At 40.2% G+C, this 20,951-nt stretch overlaps 1 protein-coding gene across 2 annotated transcripts in view; it reads right to left on the reverse strand.

Annotated features, from left to right (window-relative positions):
- Positions 1 to 4,312: 4,312 nt before the first annotated feature.
- ca5b.L (carbonic anhydrase VB, mitochondrial L homeolog) overlaps positions 4,313 to 20,951 on the reverse strand; it is a 40,521-nt gene continuing 23,882 nt past the window's right edge. Inside the window, 7 exon segments of one of the 2 annotated variants that reach the window (NM_001091190.1) lie at positions 4,313 to 5,514; positions 6,704 to 6,859; positions 8,473 to 8,535; positions 8,628 to 8,723; positions 9,561 to 9,679; positions 12,531 to 12,728; positions 16,311 to 16,531. In NM_001091190.1, coding sequence (NP_001084659.1) covers positions 5,338 to 5,514; positions 6,704 to 6,859; positions 8,473 to 8,535; positions 8,628 to 8,723; positions 9,561 to 9,679; positions 12,531 to 12,728; positions 16,311 to 16,458 — 957 coding nt within the window. In that variant the 5' untranslated portion in view covers positions 16,459 to 16,531 and the 3' untranslated portion in view covers positions 4,313 to 5,337. 2 annotated transcript variants of the gene reach the window in all.

Below are 20,951 nucleotides of genomic sequence, written 5' to 3' on the forward strand. Positions count from 1 at the left end.
ATTTTTGTCGAAACGAGTCAAATTCGCCTACTCGGGACAAACACGAGGAAGACGACCTTGTGTGACGTCAAAACGTTGACCAATGCACATAAGAATGTATTTGTGATACAAAATCCAAGTGCATCAGTAAAACAATTTTTGTAGGTTTGATTATGAATCCTGTAAATCAAAAAGGGTTGCACAAAATCTGTATAGAAAGCAATTGCTGTACAGTAAGGGTAAGTCCAGACGAGGAGATTTTGTCCCCTGGCGACTTATCGCCACATCTTTTGCGCGACTATCTCCCTGAACTGCCACAGCGTTTTTTCCCCATAGGCTAGAATGAAAAGTCGCCTGCGCTAATGCACACGCGGTGATGCGTTTTCAATAGTCGCCCAAAGTTGCCCCACTGAGGCAACTTTGGGCGACTATTGAAAACGCATCGCCTGCGTATGCATTAGCGCAGGCAATTTTGCGCTGTAGCCTATGGGGAAAAGACGCTGAGGCAGTTCGGGGAGATAGTCGCGCAAAAGACGTGGCGATAAGTCACCAGGCGTCAAAATCTCCCCGAATCTCCTCGTCTGGCCTTACCCTAATTAGAGTTGAGGACACATTCCTAAAAAGAAAATGTGGTTAACAGAAATCCTATTTTTTCAAAGTGGGGGTGGGAAGTGGATGACATTATATCTGGACTGAAAATAAAGTACAAGTGCCATCTGTACTTTTACCCATCATAGAATATCGGGTGCCATTTGCACAATCCTGATATCATCTGTACAAGACTCTTGTTTGTTGCACTTCCAAGGTGCAATCCCCATTTAAAAATACACTGTACCTTGAAAACTAGTACACACATCAAAAGCAGCCCAGCTATACTGTATTATACAGAACTGTAGTACAAAAGCTCAGTATAAATATGGGAAAACTAGATTTTTAGATGTCCAGCAAGTAATTATGTACCAAGTCAAGATGTGTTCCTGTATTCTTTCTGTCAATTTAAATCAAACTGTTTCTCCAATGACTATTGGACAATGCTAAGCTGCATCTAAGTGCAACTGCAATATAGTACATACAAAGACATTCCACATTACTACATCGATATTAACAACTGAAATGGGCAAAACAAGATTTTAGCAGATAAGAAAAACATTTAGTTTTTGTTTAGCCAACTCCTACTGAAAGCAGGTCTGGCAAGATCACACAAGCAGCTTTGTGTTGGCACCCACACAGGATATTTTGTTATTAGTGCTTCCTTTGCACATTAGTCACATGAAAAAAAAAAAAAAATATTCCCACAAAGTTATAGAAGTGTTATCATTGTTTAATCAGGAGAGAGAAACATGTTGCTCCCTATGCCCTTGTAGCTTTATGTTTAACTGAAATAAAGTGCAATAAATACAGAATCATTTCTGGAAATTTATAGAAGTCAGTGTAAAAATTAAACAATAATAATAATCCACCATAGCCACTCCTTCTTAAGAGACCGGGTACTTGTCAACCACTAGCTATTGTGACCTGCAGCTCCAAACAACCCTGTTTCTTGTAGTTCACAAATATGGACTTTTTGTGAACATGTATGCATACACATTATATAATTGATATTAAATATAAGGATTCTGGAAGTCATCTTTGTGAACCTTGACCATTAAAAAGGCAAAAGCTGCAGATTGAGTCATTTTAGGTAATGGAGCTACATATCCTTTTTGTAATAGCCGGTGCACAACCCATCATCACCTTATAAGATATTATGGTGAGAGGGAGGGGGAAGCAGAGATAGAGATATATATAGATAGATAGATAGATAGAGCCAGATATGGGATAACTTTGACGTACTTGGCCATCTTAAATATATTGCAATATATGGACAAACAATCCCTATAATATACTTATAAATCTATGTAGTGTTCCCAAGCTAACCTCAAACACAAGAACAGAGAAGCATTACATTAAATAGAGCCTTACATTAGTCTCCCAATACTGAGTAACAAAAAGAAGGATACATTTCCCTGTATGAAGCACTTGGGTTACATTTATATATTAATGCTTAAGCAAATAGAAATAACTTGTAAAACCAGTTAGGACCTATAAGCTCTGGCCAATCTGCTTTAATAACACATCCCAGTACTCGACTGATAGAACAATTCTCTCACAAGCCAGCTACATCATTAAAAAGGGTAAAGGTCTTAACCATATAATTGCAGAACTAATACAGGCTTCAAATGTACAGTTTATACAGATAAGAACATAATGACAGCATATTTATATTTTTAGCTTCTAACCTAAGAATATTTGAACTATTGAAAAATGCATTGATCAGGTCTGCCATTGCCCTAAATAGAACAACCCCAAAATCAGCAATGCCATTCTCCGTGCTATATTACAAATTTTTGAACAATTTGTTATTCCTCTATCATAAGTAAATTTTTTGAACTATGCATCAACTAACAAATCCTAAATACATGCTGAATATAAAACCATTTCTAAAGTGTTTAAAGGAGTTATTTTATGCATATTGCACAAGTATACAGAACATTGTTTTATCTGGAAGACTCTAGGTCCAACCATTCTAGATCCCAGATCTAGATATACTGTAGCTGTCTGCAATTGCATTAATTCGAAGGTCTGTTACGAATAGCATGCAATCTGGTACCTAACCACACAAAGTGAGCCACGGCTAATCCTAAACTATTCCTAGCACAAAGGCCAATTTTAGCTGTTAAAGCTGACAATTTATAAAAGATATATTTATCAAAACTGTGGCTTCCTTAAATCTCTTATGGGCATGGTTAGATTTAGATGGAGATGGAAAAGCTCAACAGTGGAGGATTGCGATAGTCTATAGATATGTTTATAAGGTCCTAGGATGGTATTTATCTGGATCACGAGTTGCCTTACCATTTTGGGTGATCAATTTGGGCAAAGATCTTTCTATGCTAAATTGCACCGTTTCCCATAGCAACCAATCTAATCTTTGCTTTCATTTTCCAAACAATCAAAATTAATTGCTTGTTAGTTCCTACAGGAAAATGCACTGGAGCAATTCGGAGATTATATTAGTAAATGTGCATGTGACAATTATGATAGACTTAGTATATCTTCTGCTTATAGTTTTATACAGGTTTTGTGTAGACTTTCCAAACAGTGCATCAATAAAAGTTAAATATTTTAGCAACAGCAGTGTTTTTGCAATGTGTAGCTGACCTCTGAACAACAACATTCATTTTACCTGCACTGTACATTTTCAATAACTTTGATAATTAAGTAATTAATTGGTTTCCAAACTTTCTGGTAGTCAGCCCTTACCAGCTCCATTATACACTTGCAGGGATGACCTAAATATACCAGCCAAAGAGAAGCAACTGCTTTGAACATGCTGCAAATGTAATTTTCAATAGAGTCTCTTCTAATTATCTTTCAGAAAACAAAAGGCCATTTCCCACAAAAGCCAGAGGAAGCACAATTAAGCCAAACAGAAAGCACTCAATGGCTGAATTGTTTGCACAAAAAAAAAAAGTTGAATTGTTTTATGGATGGGAATCTAAACCTCTTTTCATGGGCTGGATTTTATTCTTGGATCCAGATGAATTCACTTTTTATATAAAACATTTATCCCCCCCCCCATTTAGAATATTGTATAGAACCAAATTTGAGAACATTATATATAATTAACCCTAAATTCATTGATTTGCACCGTTCCAGTTCATTTCAGAGAAGCAATGACAATCTTTTGTTTCTAACCAACAAATCTACTCTATGCACATAGCTTGCAATTTCATTCCTTATAGACCATAAGTGCACTAGCTATATATATTTTATCCGTGAAGAGCCGGCACAACTCGTAATTGGCTGTGTTATTTGCCTGGGTGCTATCAGAGAGGGGGAGATCACTGGCAGTGCCGATATTCCTCACATTTGATTATGAACTGGCATCAATGTCCAAGTCTGACAATTTGGGCATTGCTGATTTATTATTCTCGAGTGGCTAAGATTGGCAAGCTTAACAAGTACAGTAGATATCTGGAGGGGGGCATATTAACTGACACTTCTACAGACATGAACAACATTCATCTTAGGGCTCTTTGACCATTGTTATTTTACCTTTGTATGCAACAAATGAAAACATAAGTTTCTTACATAAAGGTCCTTCATTTGTCATTTCAGTCCAGTTGTATCTGCAAGCATTGTACTGTTTGGCCTTCGCTAGCATTGAATTGAAAAGGATATTTGATATGCATTTGATAGCGGAGTTATTATACTGGGAACAACAATTATCTAAGGCTGTTATTTTAAAAATACATTTTAGACCTGTGTGTTTTATGATCACTGATACAGGACTTTTAAATATACATCCCACATACACTAAACTGTTTAAACCCATTTATTCATATGCAAAAGTAAATCTGAATTCACACTTACATTAAAAATATGCTTTACCTATATTTTCAGAATTTTAGGATCTAGCAGAATGAATGACCATGTACATTTAAGAGGAAGCTGCCATAAATGTGTTGATAAGTATACATTTTCACTATATAAAGTGCAATCATTTTAATATCTCAGACACACCAAGAAGAGACTCCTATGTTTCAATAAATCAAAAACACATTTAAAAACATCCCCTTTTACCATGAAGGAATTTCAGAAATATCCATGGCATCTCGTAACACCAAGCAGAGTCATTGTATCAAAATAGTTTTCTGCAAACTGGTTTTATATAATCTCTAGAAGGGAACCATTAATTCAATGACCTGAAATAAACTCTGATTTTTGGGTCAGTCGGAGGTCCCTGCTTACTACTGCTTGAACAGTCTTAATCTTTAATGAAATAAAAAAAAATTCCAGGCAAATTTTGCAGAGCAAGTGTTAAGTATACAGTGAACACTAACTAAACCCTACTAATTTCGGTTCAAATAATACTTTAAACGGACCTCTAAGAATGAATTCAAGCTAAACCAAAAATAGTTAAAGCAAGGCAAAAAGACAATTTGCTAGTTTTATATTATGTAAAGTGAATTGCTTCCCAAGCTGCCCAGCTTCATTTTAAGAGCACTTAGGTTCAGTAGGTTATATCAGTTATACAAATATGTAAAAATTGTGTTTTGTGAGTAAAGTACACCTAAAAAAAATTATTTATAAAAAACAAAACACAAACCATTTAGTTAAGGAAGTTGTGCCCTGACAGAGGAGAATCAGTTTTTCAGTTCTAAGGAAGATCAGTAGAGATGAATGGTCAAGAGGGGTATTGCTATACGATACAAGCGTTACTCCATCAATTCACAAACTGCTGCTACACGATTACTCTACTCTTCTTCCCAGTAACATTTCCAATCTTAGAAAGCAAAATAGCTCAGTGTTCATTTATCCAGCCTGTTGCCTGTGTTCCTCAGACTTCTTCTTGTGAGATATTTGCAGAGCTGGCTCAAAAGATGAATGGACGGTGCGGTTCATGATTGGCTGCAAAGGACGGAAGTTGTCCACCATGTATTTTTCCTCCTCTCCTACAGCAGTGAAGAGAAGGCTGCGAAAAACTGCCAGCTACAAAAAAAACAATGTTTTTAATAATAATATAGAGTAAAGGTTTAAGAGAAATGTTAAATGGTCAATAAAAAAAAAAAGCTTGTTAGGAGGAAATAAATGTTTGAATGTAATTTCTATTCATGCAATAAAATAAATTAATTGAAAAAAAAATAAGTGGTAAAGATGTGGATTAGAAATTAGAAATGCAAGAAAGAGGAGAAAAATATGGATTGAAGTGTGGTGAAAGAAAGAAGACAGGAAAAAACAGGTTATTTGTAGCCTCTCCCGCTGCCAAAACAGGCTCACAATTCAAGGGGGATTATAGGGCAGCTTTTGTGGAGATTACACTATAACTGTATCACAAAAATTGTTTAAACAAAATTTGTATTTTCTGTGCCCTAGAGGGTCAAGATACAGTAACACCAAAAAAAGAAGACATTTTAAAGGAACAGTAAAATTAAAAAATTAAGTTTTAAAGTAATGAAAATATCATTTAGTGTTGCCCTGCACTGGTAAAAGTGATCCGTTTGCTTCAGAAACACTACTATAGTTCATATAAACAAGCTGTTGTGGAGCAATGGCAGAAATTGAAAAACGGCTCTATGTCACAGGTTAAATAGTGGATAACAGATAACACCATTATGTTCTACAGAGCTTATCTGCTGTGTAAGCCGAGCCTTTTCTCCTTAGAATGGCTGCCCCCATTGCTACACAGCAGCTTATTTATATAAACAATAGTAGTGTTTCTGAAGCAAACGCAGCAGTTTTACCCAGGCCTGGATTTGTGGCAAGGCAAGTTTTTTGGGGCGGCATGCACCCAGCCGCAACCCAAGGAGCACTGGGGATACCTGCTTCTGTACGTTAATCCCCAGTGCTCTGACGCATACGCATGGTGGGGGTGTGATCACAAGGCTGCTGGGCGCTAGGATCCAGCAGGGCGCCCAAGCCCGAAATCCAGGCCTGGTTTTACCAGTGCAGGGCAACACTACATTATATTTTTATTATGTTAAAACCTTCATTTTTTAATTTTACTGTTCCTTTAAAATGTGTTCCTTGGCATCAGACAACTGAATATTGCATGCTGATTAAGCCCTTAAGTAATACAGTTTACTGTGGCTCCAGCCTGCATATCACATTGCTCAGATGTAGACAGGGGTTACAAGGTCTATAAATTGTACTTAGACAAAATAATTTTTAGATCAATCACCTGACTGTGGTCAACTTCAATGGGTTTTTTCATAATAATCCAAGTCACCGATTCAGTCAGTGGTGGAGTAGTTAAAGATCCTGAATAGGTCCAGTAATCCACGCAGGATGGCAAAAGGCAAGATGCATCAAAGTAATTAAATTCTGTAAGCGCATCCTTAATAAAACAACATAAATTTTAGATATTAAATACTGCATATGCCTATATAAAGCAAGATACATTATAACAATCTGCAAAAAAATGGCTGTGGTTTATGCCACTTTCTTTTCTATTCAAATCACAGAGAAATTGATTTGACTGAAGTAACTGCACTCAGCACACTGCAATACTGCACTGTTGGTGGCCTATTTACCAAAAGTGGGATTTTTGCGGTTTCTGGAACCACGGCTAAACTCAAATGTCATAACATTTATTATAAATAAATATAGTACAAACGGAAAATTACGCTGAACGATCCAAAGGTAAAAAAAAAACAAAAAAACTTATGAATACCTCTAAAAATCAAGTTTTTCTGACATTCCTAGTAAAAAAAAAAAAAAGAAAAAAAATCTAAAAACTCTCAAATGTCTGAATTGATTTAAAAACAGCTCTCTGACTTCTTTACGAATTCGAAAACTTTTACCTTTTTTGTATTAAAGGTTTTCATTGTTTTTACACTAATAAATCTTAAAAATTTGTGGGGTTTCTTTTTTTTTCATATCTAAAAAAGAGCTAAAAGATTAAGATTCAAAGGGGAAAAAAAAAATTAGAAATTTCAATGGTTAGTAAATAGTGTGCTCTTTTTGTGCTTCTCTAAAATGTATGTTTTCTGTGGAGTGTCCAACAGTGAGAAGTGGATGATTGAAAGGGAATCCAGTGTCTTTATTTTATGTAAATTGATTAGATATGAAAATTTGAGCACTGAATTATTTTACTGTGCAAAAGCCGGTTGTTATAATTTAACACAAATTTGACATACATATTCTGAACCGATTATGATGCTCCAACGCCCTCTGGTGAGCAAACTGTGAAATAGCTAAAGCTGTGACAGCTGTAGTGGAAATATGGCACCATTTTGTAATTGTAATCTTAAATAGTTATAAATATGTCACAATATGTTAAATGATGCTGTAAGAAAAAGCCCAACAATTAAAATCCACCATCCCATATAAGCTGGGGAAACACACACAAAATTCTTTTTGTATGCAATTAGATGTTATATTCTTAGCAACTTTTCAACTGGTATTTAATATTTAGTGGATTATTCTACTTCTTCATATTTCAAATGGGAGTCACTTAACCCTACAGCAAAAAAGTATTGCTCTGCAAGGCTACAATTGTACTGCTATTTATTCTTTTAATTGATCTTCCAGTCCCTCATCCATACCACTATTTAGTTGCTAGGATGAATTGAGCCCTCACAACCAGATACGCTGCAAAAACTCATACTTATAATGCCCAACTGTTTAAAAAGCTACCATCAGGTATAATACCCAGGTCAAGGTAAAAAATTCTCTGCTTCATGAATGGTAGTTCTGGACTCCAGCTTCTATACTAAGAGGATGATTTCCATGGCAGAAGCTGGGCTGCACAGAAAATTTCGCTGATACAGTGATAAGTGCACAGGTCCACTGGGTTCTATACAAAAACATCCCATAAAATTAAATGCGGAGATGTGGCCTTCCGGTACATATGTTTCATAACCTAATTAGAGGAAAGGCTAATTTTTTGCCATAACGTTATGGTGAATTTAAACACTCAATTTACACAATTTAGTATGCTGAAATCACCTTGTATCTGACAGATGGTAATATGTCCACCAACTTCTGCAGTTTCTCGTGTTGTTTCCCTATCTGTGGAGTCAAAGAAAAGGGCATCAGTGCAAAGAACAAAAGCTTCACTGATGACAAATACACCTTCCCTATAATTTTATAATCAGCCATACCTTCAAGAACACGCCAATAACTGCTAAACCATTGGGTTCCATAATTGCTTCCTCAAATGTCCGATATTTGGAACAGTTCCAGTGCACCAGGTGAAGCTTTTAATAGCCAGAAAAAGAGAAAAAGTAAACAAAGCTCTCTGCATATGGGCATTTTTAAACATACACAGTATCAACAGATGTTACAAATATTCTCAAAACAGAACATATACCGTAGTGTTGAAAATCGATTTCCATTCAGATATATGCAGTCTTTCTTGACATAAACAAACTTTTGTCAAATTACATAGTTCAAATATCTGCTGCCCAGAAAATGACAAGTGAGAAAAACGACAGCCTTCCTGACAAGTATTTGACTAGGGATTGGGCAGCTATCTAACAGGCACTTTTAAGGGCAGGGGCACACGAGCAGAACAAGTGATGCGAGTGCATTGGCGTGCTCTCATTATAGCAGGCGAAAGGCAGTTCGGGTAGATTGTCGCTGCGCAGAAGAGGTGATTAGTCGCCAAGCGCCCCTGCCCTAAAATACTATTGGGCAAGGACTACAACAGCCTATTATTGGCTCCTTTTCTGATGTGCATAGGCCCCTATTGTGATACAACTGTTGGCCAGGAGCCAGAATCAGCCATTTCTGGCTCACCATCTTGATTTGGAAACAATGTGCTCATTTGGATACCTCATCAAAGAAGAGACAATTATCAGTATTGTGTAATTTGTAGCCACAACAGGTAGCTCCGTAGCTGCAGAAGAAATTCTAGTTATGCATTAGCTTCAACCTTAAAATTATGAAACTTTACATTTACATTTTAGCAGAGAACCAGCACTGCAATCAACCATTAACATTCAAAATTACAAAGGTTGGTGATGTAATTACCAATAGTCTGAAGGCTCCAGGATGATGATGATGGCTCTAAGAGAAGGGTGTTTTATACTGACCTCTGCAGGGAACACTCTGCTATCCACAGTATGCTCTGAGCCCCAGTCATTGTTTCTCCCCCAATGGAAATGAAACTGCTTCAGTCTAAATGGGTTTTCCAGAGGTCCTCCACTAACAACTGAAAATAATACAAGGAAAATGTTGTGCATTTTAAATAGATAAAAATTATTCATTTGCACACAAACTGATGGAGACAACTGCTTTGGCACTCGCAGGTTTTTAATGTCTTATTATTTACACATCTACATTTTGGGGAAATTATTGCCTGTGTGTGAAATTAGTAAGGCTATGTCTGGGTTATGCCAGAAAAGTTGTAAGTGGAATCCAACATGAAATGCTCCGTGCCACGATCTTTAGCTAAGATAACACAAGCTCTGAATAAGTCAGATTTATTAAAAAAAACAAACCCTTTTAAAATATATATTTCTCAGTTATTAAGGATAAGCAATGTGAAATATACTTTTAAGCTGGCCATAGATGTAAAGATTTTTAAAAGATCCGATCGTCATCGTGAGACCACGATTATCTCGAAACGATCGTACGAATTGTCCATCAACTAAAAAGACCAATTTGCCAGGAAAACAAAGGGTAGCTGCCTGCTTGTCCCTGCAAACAGATAGATTGCACTGGGACCAGCAAAGATTTTTTAACCTGGCCGATCAATTTTCTGACGTCGGCCGAAAAATCGTAAGATGTATGATAGTTTGATTCCACTAACCTCACGATAATTTCGAAGGATTGGTCAGACTTTGCTAAAAATCGGTCGTTCGGCAAGAAAAATCTTTGCGTCTATGGGGACCTTAAGGCTAGTGACAAATGTGAATCTAAGTCGCCTGTGATTAATAATCTCTAGCTTGGGGCAACCAACTTCCTTTGAATGCTTTCACACAGGTAAAGTGAATTGCCGGTGGGGAAAAATAAAAAAAAAAAAAAACAAACATACAAGTTGCTTTGGCTTTCAAAAAGGCACCTCAGATGGCCTTGCGTGAATCAGATCTGCAAACGGTTTTAATTTGATGCATTTGATCACAATCCTGAGTTTCATTAAAAGCACGTGCCTAAAGGTGGCCATAGACGCACTGTTAATAACGTCCAAAAAATCTTTTGTATGCTATTCGATGCGTGTATGGTGGGAGCCAACCGATATTAGCAGAAGACGGATATCGGACGGCTTGTTGATCAGGCTGGCCGAAAAACGTTGCTCGAACGCCTTTAAAGGAGAAGGAAACCCTTTCGGTGCAAAACCCCTCCCCTGGGCAAATGCCCCTAACTTGTTAGTCACCCCTCCATGCAGGTCCTCTCTTGCCAAATTCACGGGTGCTTTTCACTAAGTTTCCGATTTCTTTTTTTGGAAACATCGTTACTTTCGGCGCATGCGCAGTAGATCCAACTGGCAAATGCCTCCTAGTGTGCATGCGCTGCAAAATAAGGGAAGAAGAGCGTTCGGACGAAGATGGCGCCCGTGAACTCAGCAAAAGAGGACCTGCATGGAGGGGTGACTAACAAGTTAGGGGCATTTGCCCGGGGGGGGGGGGGGGGTTGCGCCGAAAGGGTTTCCTTCTCCTTTAAAAGGCACCTGAACATCGGCCATTGTTAGTGTTGAATGTACTTGTAGTACTGTTTCTACTTGTATATCGGACCATTCAGCTCTGAATGTGTGTATTGAAACAAACGCTCTTTCCTGGAAAGATCTTTTCCAGGAAAGATCACAATTGCAACGGTTATGACCACCTTAACAGCGATTTGTATATCAACCATTTTCACATGTTTCTATCTATAAGGCAGTGTGCTTTTCTGGATTTTTTTTTTATAATTGATACAATAGCTGCCAACATTCCACAGATGCTGCTTAGATATGTGTCAACTAATGTAGAAATTTAAAACAGTTCAGAATCTGCACCTGGATTATGGACCTGCCAGACTGAAAGGCCAGAGAGGGGGGGGGGGCTATTAAAGTTTGCATTTCAATTTTAGAGATATTTTAGTCAAAAATAAATCAATTGAAAAATTCTTTATTTCTGGTGTACTATCTGAACTAAAAAGAAAAAAAGAAAAAAAAAAGCTGAACAACCAATGTAACCATTGCTCAATTGTATTAGAAAAATAAGCAGTGAAAGGGTTAATTAGAAATATAGCAGCAGGCACAGCGCTACCTATTCCCTTATCATGCAAATACGGATTGCATCATTTAAGAGAATTTGAGCACAAGGCTGATCACATACTGTGCATGCTCTCAGGGACCTTTTGAAAACTGTAAATGAACACAGGTGTGCATCTGCACTGCGCAATAACATTAACCCCTGAGACAAAGCACCGGCAGGCCAATGTAATGCACAATGAACACACTTTGTCAAAAACAAAATTGCCAAAACTCAATTTACCCATAAAGTGAACCATCTTAAACATCTATCCATTTCACATGTTTCTATATATAATGCATTATGCTTTCATTATCTATACCAGGGGTCCCCAACCGCCGGGCCGAGCCCAGTGCGCAAAAAATGAGGCGCGACAAAATTGGACGCCGGTGAGTCCAAATTTGCTGCGACCCCCCCTCCCGGTATGCAAAAAAAAAAAAAAAGAAGGTTGGGGACCCCTGATCTATAGATTTCTTTTGCAAAAGACCCTAGCAACCATATTTTGATTTGAATAAGACACTGGAATATGAATAGGAGAGGCCTGAATGGAAAGACGAATAATAAAAAAATTAGCAATAACAATACATTTGCAGCCTTACAGAACATTGTTATTTAGACGGGGTCAGGGACCTCCATCTGAAAGCTGGAAAGTGTTAGAAGAAGGCAAATTTAAACTCTAAAAAAGAAAAAATGAAGGCCAATTAAAAAGTTGCTTAGAATTAGCCATTCTAGAACATACTAAAAGTTAACGTAAAGGTGAAACACCCTTTTAGGCATGTTGTTACAGTTACCAATATATTGCCAATCTTAATTTCTGTAGATATTACTTACTTGATTTGTCTGTGGAGTCATCAAATTCCACAAAGAAGGAGTAGCCATTGTTCCAGATGTGAAGACAAGTATTTGGGTCATACTGAGTATGTACAGGTGCCAGTTGAGGATGGAAAACACTGTCTCGAATTCGAATGTTAATTGGAGACTGCCGAGAACCCCCAGGAACATCAATTTCACCTTTCCACAATGGGTGTACTGTGAAGCAAAAAAAAAAAAAAAAAAATCATCAAGAGGGATTGCACAACATCCAAACCAAATTAAAAAAAAATAAATAAAAAGTGTTTGTCTTGCAGCTTGCCAGTTGTACTAAATGTACACAGGAACAACAACATACGCAACAATGTATGGAGGGAAGCATCAAGTTTTGTCCCAGGTTTATTTTATGGGAAGTACCTTTTTGGTCCACTTTGAATTGATTTCTATAATATAAAAAGTTTTTCTGATCACAGCACCAAATAAAATAGCTCTTGTAGGAGTGGTCCATCCAAAAATAAATAAATAAATAAAAATGACATAAGGGACCCTAAGATAGCTATAAATTAAAGGTTTTTTTATATGCAGCACATATATGAAGCCAGAGACAGAAAGAGATGAATTAGTCTCAATATGTTTTTGTTTTTCAACTCAATAGACTGTGAAATGTGCCAAGCTATGAAAACAGTTGTATACAGATTTCTTTGCTTGTGTTAAATGTTGTTCCCCAGTCTTGGACTAAAACTCCTATTCTGACTGTGCGCCAGTTGTTTGTTCAAGAACAAGAGGTGTTTTATATTTTATAGTCAACAAGCAAGTGGACAATTACATTCTGATTAATATTGTCCATTGAGAGAAAAGTTTAAAGCAGCATTTTCCAACTTTTTCTCTCTTGGACCTGGGCCATCCTCCTGACCAGGATATGGACTTTAGATGTAATATTATACATCTCCTTTTGAATTTCTATAGGTTATTGTAAGATGAAACTTTACAACATTGAGGGCAGGATCATGACCCACCCTCCTCACTTAAAGAATGAGAATTCCTGGATGACAAACTGCAGATTTATTTCCAGTGTCTTCACTAAGGATAGTAAGACTAAAGCAGCATCGAACTGTGGTTTCTGGGCTTTGACCTTAAGGACCCTCTTTCTGATGTCTGCCCCTGTGCTGTGAAGGCAAGAGAGCATTTTCCACATCCAGAGGAAGAGGGTTTGGGTCGGCAGGCTTGGGTCTGTTTTTTTCTATGATGTCCTGCTGGCCCAGTCCCTGGGCTCAAGTGTTATGGGACCCACACGCATGATAAAGGCAGACAAAAGATCTCTAGGGTTTCCCGACTAGTGACTGGTATGTATCATTAGAAAGGAGTCTTGTCCTTTCAAGAGACAGTCAGATCATAGACATTCATATTCATTAAGAGTGGATGGCGATTTCTACGGTTTCCCTCTCTGTCGAGAGTGGCAAAATTATAAAATCTCCTTGTATGCCATTACTGCAGGACTAAAAACAGATTGGGAGCTTTGGCGCCCGCAGGAAATTGTACACCACATTGGCGATAAAGTGTCCGAAATAAACCTTTGAACTGGGGCATTTGATTCACCCCTGGAAAAGCTATTTACTTGCATAACAATGCAAAAATACAAAAGAGAGTTTGCTTGTTACATTTTTTTTTAATCAATGTCAGACCCACACCAAAATGCCAGTGAAGAGACCAACCTGCTCCTCTCTGCCCTGTGTGATACGCATGGTATTGCACCATCAAGGAAACACAGGGTGGAAATTTGGTGCCAAAAAAAATGCATTGTTTAGGGTTTCTTTGACAAAATCCACCCAGTGTATGTCCGCTGCTGTGCCTGTCAATGCACAAAAAACAGTGGGCAGACAAAAGCGGATCATCCTTTTCTCTACTGGTAGTTATGGGCAAGGGCACAGAGTTGGATCCAGTGCTCTCTGCTTGCATTTTTCTGCAGGAGAGGAGAAGCAGATCCATATCTCCGTGTATCTGCAGTGAACAGTACTTTGTCCATCAGAGTGCAGGTACATGAAGTGCAGCAGAGGTTGGGCCCTAAACTCGAAAACAGGCATTTTTGGGTCTTTCTTCGTTCCATGCACAGACACAGAAATGTGGAAGGCAGCAGATCTGCTTCTCTCCGCCTGCACAAAACATGCAGGCTGAGAGCAGCGGAGCGAATGCTCTATGGGCCCTTGGCCTTACACCAGTGGAGGAAACTGTGTGTGCCACTGGCCTAAGGCTTTGGGTAGGAAACACAACTTTGGACAGTGAATTTAACAACTAATGAACTCAGTGACTTGGGTGGTCAGACCAACTTTGCAGCATGCAAATGCAATTGGAAAGAGGCCTTAGAGATAAGAAGGGTTAGGTAACTATAAAGTAATCTCAGTTGTTTACATATTCACTGTGTCAAGGACACACGTAAAATAGGCAGTGTACGTATAGGTCAACATTCTGTATGATACCAAAACTCTGCAGTTTTGTGACCATAAAGTGAAAAACAAATTAGAAGATTTGAGCACTGCTGAAGGGAGTGTCTCAAAAGCTGAAGTTAATTAGGAGAAGGTGTTTTTTTACATTTTGATCTATAAATGGTTTCTGCGTTCCTTCTCATCATAAAATTTTCCTATTATAAACCACACAAACTTTCTGTAGGTTAGCGGTGACTAGAAAAAGCTTAATTAGTCTGTCAGCTCCCAGAATTAATATATTAGCTGCAAAAAAATAAATAAATGAATAAGTTGAGCGACTCAGAAATAGTTAAATTATATAAGGAAAAAATTATGTAAACCAGGCCTGAACAAAGATTCAAATTAGGCCTCGGTATTTCAGGTACAAAGAGGCCCAAACAGCCCCCTCCAGCCCAATAAATAGTGACGGTCTATGGCAACTTACAGCAGCCCCGGTGGAATTTGCCAGAACACACAGACTGTCAGTCCAGGCCTGTGTAAAACAGATGTATTGAACATCTGTTACCGTGGAGGATTTTTAAGTGACAGCTCTCCTTTAATGCATGCAGAAGTGAAAAAATCTGTTTGCAAAGTGACCCACTGCATTATGTTTAGGACTGAAATTTAGTTTGTGTGCAGCAGATGCCCAAGGCCCAAACTATTCTGGGTCCCAATTTAGTTGAAACATGTATTTAGTTCCTAATTTTCTGACATAGAAACTCCAAAATATTAGCAAACTAGGATCTTCCCTCTGACAACAACAGAATGTAGAGCATTTATACAAAAATAAATGCATAAAGAATATATTGGCCGCCCCAGTTGTATCCAGTTAAAGATACCTTCACCTGCGCAGAAGTAGCACACGGGCACATGCTTGGCCTTGCCATGGATCAATGTATGTATGTATGACATGGGACTTCCATAGAGGCCCAATATAAGTGCAACATTTTAAAAGCTCAAAGTCACATTCAGGGGCCTAAAAATAACAGGGACCAGGCCCGGACTAGCAATCTGTGGGTTCTGGCAAATGCCAGAGAGGCTGCTATAAGATGCCATAGAAAGTCACTATTTAGTGGGCTGTTTGGGCCACTGTGTGGGCTGATTGGGCCACTGGGTACCTGAAATGCCAGGGCCTATTTTGACTCTCAGTCCAGAGCTGACAGGGACCTCTTATTATAAAAACATCATTGTTTGGCTGCAGACAAGTGAAACAAGTGATAAACGTACTCAGGCTGCATAGAACTACAACACTCTGCAAAAACTTCAAAATTGAAAGCGCTGAAAATCTATTTTCACTGCCTTTTTCATCCATATATAATTGGCAATTCATGAAACTACTCACAATCCACATTCCTCAGCTTGTAGGAACAGCCACTTATATTGCACATCCGGGCTGGTACCGATCTCAGTGAGCCAAGCCTGGGAGTCCAGCGAGGCCATTTGGAAGGGAACACGGACAGCAGTAACTTGTTGTAGGCCCGAAACGCCATAATCACGTCTCTCCGGTTACTTCAATTAGCAAAACCAAGTCACAACAGCCGCAGCCTCACAAGCAGCTGAGCCAGTCCGCACAATACGAATCACAACAACACACAGCAATGCCTATTTAAACCACGCCCCTATCAAACTCCGCCCAAAGTTAGCTCGTCAACAAACTGGCACGGGGCGTCTGACTTCTAGATGTGGATTTCCGGGTGCCGCCTCCAGGGTTGGGCGTTGTCCCGGGCCTGGTGCTTTTTGTGCGAGGTACTCCGTTACCAGGCCCCACTGCTGTCAGTGAACTGCAGAATCAAGCGGGGAGTGTAGAACTGAAGTGCCTGCACGTTTTTTTACCCTCCCCAGCTTCTATACTATTGTTTTTTCCATTAAGTCTAAGTCCCGGTAGTGCTACATGGTGATTGGATAAACTAGGAGGGAGGATCCTGTCTATCCAATTACTGTGCGGCTTTTAAGAGAAACCCAGTACAACTCTTCACTCCCCACCTGATTTTGCAGCTCCCTGTCAGCAGTGGAGGCCCTATCACAGAACGAGTACAGCTGCTGCCCCCCCTCCCAATACCCAAAATGCATGGGGCAATGTTATTGCAGACTAGGGTTGCCACCTTATCTGGAAAAAAATACCAGCCTATATATATTTTTTCCCTATCAATAACCAGGGGCGATCCTGGCCCATCTGCCACCTGAGGCAGCAGTAGTTGTTGCTGCCCTCCCCCATGCGCTTACCTTTTTGCGCCTGAGGCAGTGCCGGGCCAAGCAGGCTGGGCACCCTATGCAACCCAGCCGGCTACGTCACCCCCCTCCCCAAGCGTTTTTGCACATGCGCGGAAGCACTTGCGTGTGCTTGCGCAAAAGCATGTACGTGCGCACAATTGCACGATGAGGATGCTTGCTGCCGACCGTGGAGACTCAACGCCCAAGCACAAGCACGTGTGCGAGGAAGAGCACAGGTACGCGCTGAAGAGGAGGAACTGCTCGTTGTGAGGAAGCAAGGGTCTGAGCTAGGGGAAGGCGGAAGAAGAGGCGCCCCTCCACCTTTGCGCCCTAGGCACCTGCCTCTTCTGCCTACCCCTAGTTCCAGCCCTAGCCTGAGGGGGTCCACGAGGCAGCAGAGAGGGCCAGGACGATAGCGCAGAGAGTCTAAGTGCGCTCTCTGCGCTAGAAGAGCCGAATTTCCGGTTTGAAAACCGGAAATTCTGCTCTTAAAGTACCAGCATCGGATTTTTTGCCACCCCTGGTACCTAGTGGTGCGCTGCCGCCTGAGGTGACAGCCTCAACTCGCCTCATTGGCGAAGCGCCCCTGTCAATAACATTGGGATCAACCATCATTTTTACCGGCCAGGCTGGTAAAATACCGGCAACCCTATTGCAGACACTAGGCAGGTACAGATGAGACTGAAAACAATTGTCTTGCCACCAAATATTACTGTACAAGGGAAAGAAACCCGAATGTTTACTTGTTTGCTTGAAAGTTCAGCTGTAAAGAAAGGAATAGTATGTACATTTCCTAATGCTTTATCAGATAAGAATCTAGTTTAAAGGTGCCGAGCGACTAAACTGGCCAAGGCGAGGCATTTATATGTCCTTTACCTATGCTTAGGAAGAGAGAAAGTATTTTCTTTTATGAAAGTCATTGTAAAGGAACGTTAGTGAAAGCTAAAATCCACACAATTGTCTTTAGTAGAAATAATTCTTAAAATAGGTTGGTGTTTAACATAAATAAAATGCCTTAGTTAGGGCATTGTGTGCCCATTTTTATATTTATCCTGTTTTTTTTTTGTTATAAACGTTGGCAACTAATGTGTGGTATGGATGGGAGAGGGGGAATCCATTGATTTGTGAGGGCAGCCCTACTGCCTCCTAGCTACAACTGCAGCCAATCAATGAAAGTCTTCCTGTTCCTCCTCCAGTGTGTCTCTCTAACAAACACAATCAATATACGTTATGCACCTTGACTATTAGGGAGGAATTACACAGATGATTTTGGCGCAATCCCACACGCTGCGCAAAAATGCAGGCACCACGTCGGATGCGATGGAAATAAGGTAAGTAATAGCATTGTCGGATGGTGTCGTAGCATTGATCCGGCGCAACACAACTGTCGGATGCAGATGCTGCACGCTGCGTCTGCATCCAACAGTTGTGTCGCGTCGGATCAATGCTGCGACTGCATCCTACATTTCCATCTCTTACATTATTTCCTTTGCATCACGCCAAAATAGTCCGTGTTGTTCCTTCCTTACAGAACAATCAAGGTAAATAACGTATTTTTATTATAAATTTGGTTGATTTCCACCGAAGTGAACCAATTACCCAGGGTTCAAAGCAGTTGTGAAACTGAGCGTGTTGAAAAAGTGTCAGTTTGGCTTGCAGCTTACAAATTGTACTAAATGTACACATGAACAACAACATACTGTATGAACAATGTATGGAGGTAAGCATGAAGTTTGGTAAAGGTATGGGATTCGTTTACAACATCAAGGACAGGATCATGGTGACTCAACCTCCTGATTTATAGGATAAGAATCCCTGGATGAAATAAACACTGCAGATATATTTCCAGTATCCTCACTAAGGATCGTGAGACTAAAGCAGGACTGGGGTTTCTGGGCTGCGACCTTAAAGAAGAACTAAACCCCCCCCAATACAAAAAAACCCATCTACTACCCTAGATAGCCCCCCCCCTCCCTGCTTCCCACCCTCTTAGTGTATTAGTGTATTATTGTATTATCATTCCAGAAAGTGCCCCTGGACAGCATGCTCACTTATTTATGCAGAGGAGAGCAGCAGAGCTCATGGGCGCCATCTTCGGTCTTCTCCAGATCCTCTTCCCTTTGGCAATTTTCGGAACTTTTCAATGCATGCGCAGTTGGTACAAATACAGGAATGTGCCAAATACAACGTTCCCTTATCGAAGGAGACCAAAGACCCAGAAGATGGCGTCCGTGAGCTCCGCTGCGCTAGTCTTCGGTTTCCTTATTGGAGGTTTAGTTTTCCTTTAAGGGCCCTCTTCCAGATGTCTGCCCCCTTGTGCCGGGATCAGGGAAGAGGAGGCGAGGGAGCATTCCCAGTGTCCAGGAGAAGTGGGTTTGGGTTGGCATGCTTGGGTCTGTTTATTTCCCCTAAGTCCTGCTGGCCCAGTCCAACCCTAGGCTCAAGTGTTCATGGGACCAATACACAAGATGGTTGTCTGCCATCATGCAGGGTAAATGCACACAAATTTCTAGTGTTTCCTGTCTAGTGACTGGTATGTATCATTACAAATTAATCTTGTCCTTTCATGAGATTACATAGAGATTCTTGTTCATTAAGAATGTAAGGTGATTTCTACTGTTTTTCCCTCTCCAACACAGTGTCAAAATTATAGAAATCTCATTGTGTGCCATTACCGCAGGTCTAAAAACAGACTGGGAGCTTTGTCGTCCGAAGGTGTAAGGAGCGCGGTCCATCGCGTCCCTTCCCGCCGGCGTTCCATCCAAAATGGCGCCGCCCATGGCGGTCCATGTGGGAAGTCAGCAATGGCGCCTCGTCTGGACGCAGCGAATTATCGCCAGCGTCAAAACGTGCAGCGTCAACGCGCAATGTCAGCGCGTGACGCATGACGTCACTACGCACGTTTTGGCACCAGTTTAAAACGACGTTTGAGACCTACTGCCTTTGCCCGTGAACAGGTTCTACTTCACAGTGTTCCTGGGTGCGACTATTGTGTTTTGGACTCTTGATCTCGACCTCTGCCTGTTCCCGTTTACGACTCCTTGCTGCCTGAACTGATCTTCTGCCCGTCTGACTACCCTTACTCTTGACCCCATCTTGTACTGCGAATTGTGTTTGGAAACCTTCAAGCTTCCTCCTTGGTCCGCTACTTCAAACTGAGCTTTCGGGCCTGACAGAAGGAAATTGTACTACATAGGCAATAAAATTTAGCATTTGCTCTATTGCTTGTTCGATTTTATTTATTAGTGACTCAGTCACACATCAAAACACCAACGAAGAAGAGGGCAATCTGCTCCTGTCCACCCTGTGTGACAGGCATGGCATTGCACCATCAGGGAAACAGGACGGAAATTTGGTGCAAAAAAAAAAAACAAATGCATTGTTAAGGTTTCTTTGATAAAATTCACCCAGTGCATGTCCACTGCTTTGCCTGTTAATGTACAAACAACAGTGGGCAAACAGGAGCAGATCATCCTTTTCTGGTAGTTTAGGGCAAGGGCACCCAGAGTTAGAGCCACTGCTCTCAGCTTGCATTTTTCTGCAGGCGAAGAGAAGTGCATCCACATTTCTGTGTATCTGCAGTGAAAAGTACTGTGTCTGTCTGAGTGCAGGTACATGGAGTGGAGCAAAAGTCGGCCCAAAAACTCAAAAACAGGCATTCTTGGATTGTTCTTCTTTCCAAGCCCAGATACAAAGAGATGTGGTAGTCAGCAGATCCGCTTCTCTCCTTCTGCAGAAAATATTCAGGCTGAGATCAGTGAAGCTAATGCTC

This window comes from Xenopus laevis, chromosome 4L, assembly GCF_017654675.1.
Source record: "Xenopus laevis strain J_2021 chromosome 4L, Xenopus_laevis_v10.1, whole genome shotgun sequence".
Lineage (NCBI taxonomy): Eukaryota > Metazoa > Chordata > Amphibia > Anura > Pipidae > Xenopus > Xenopus laevis.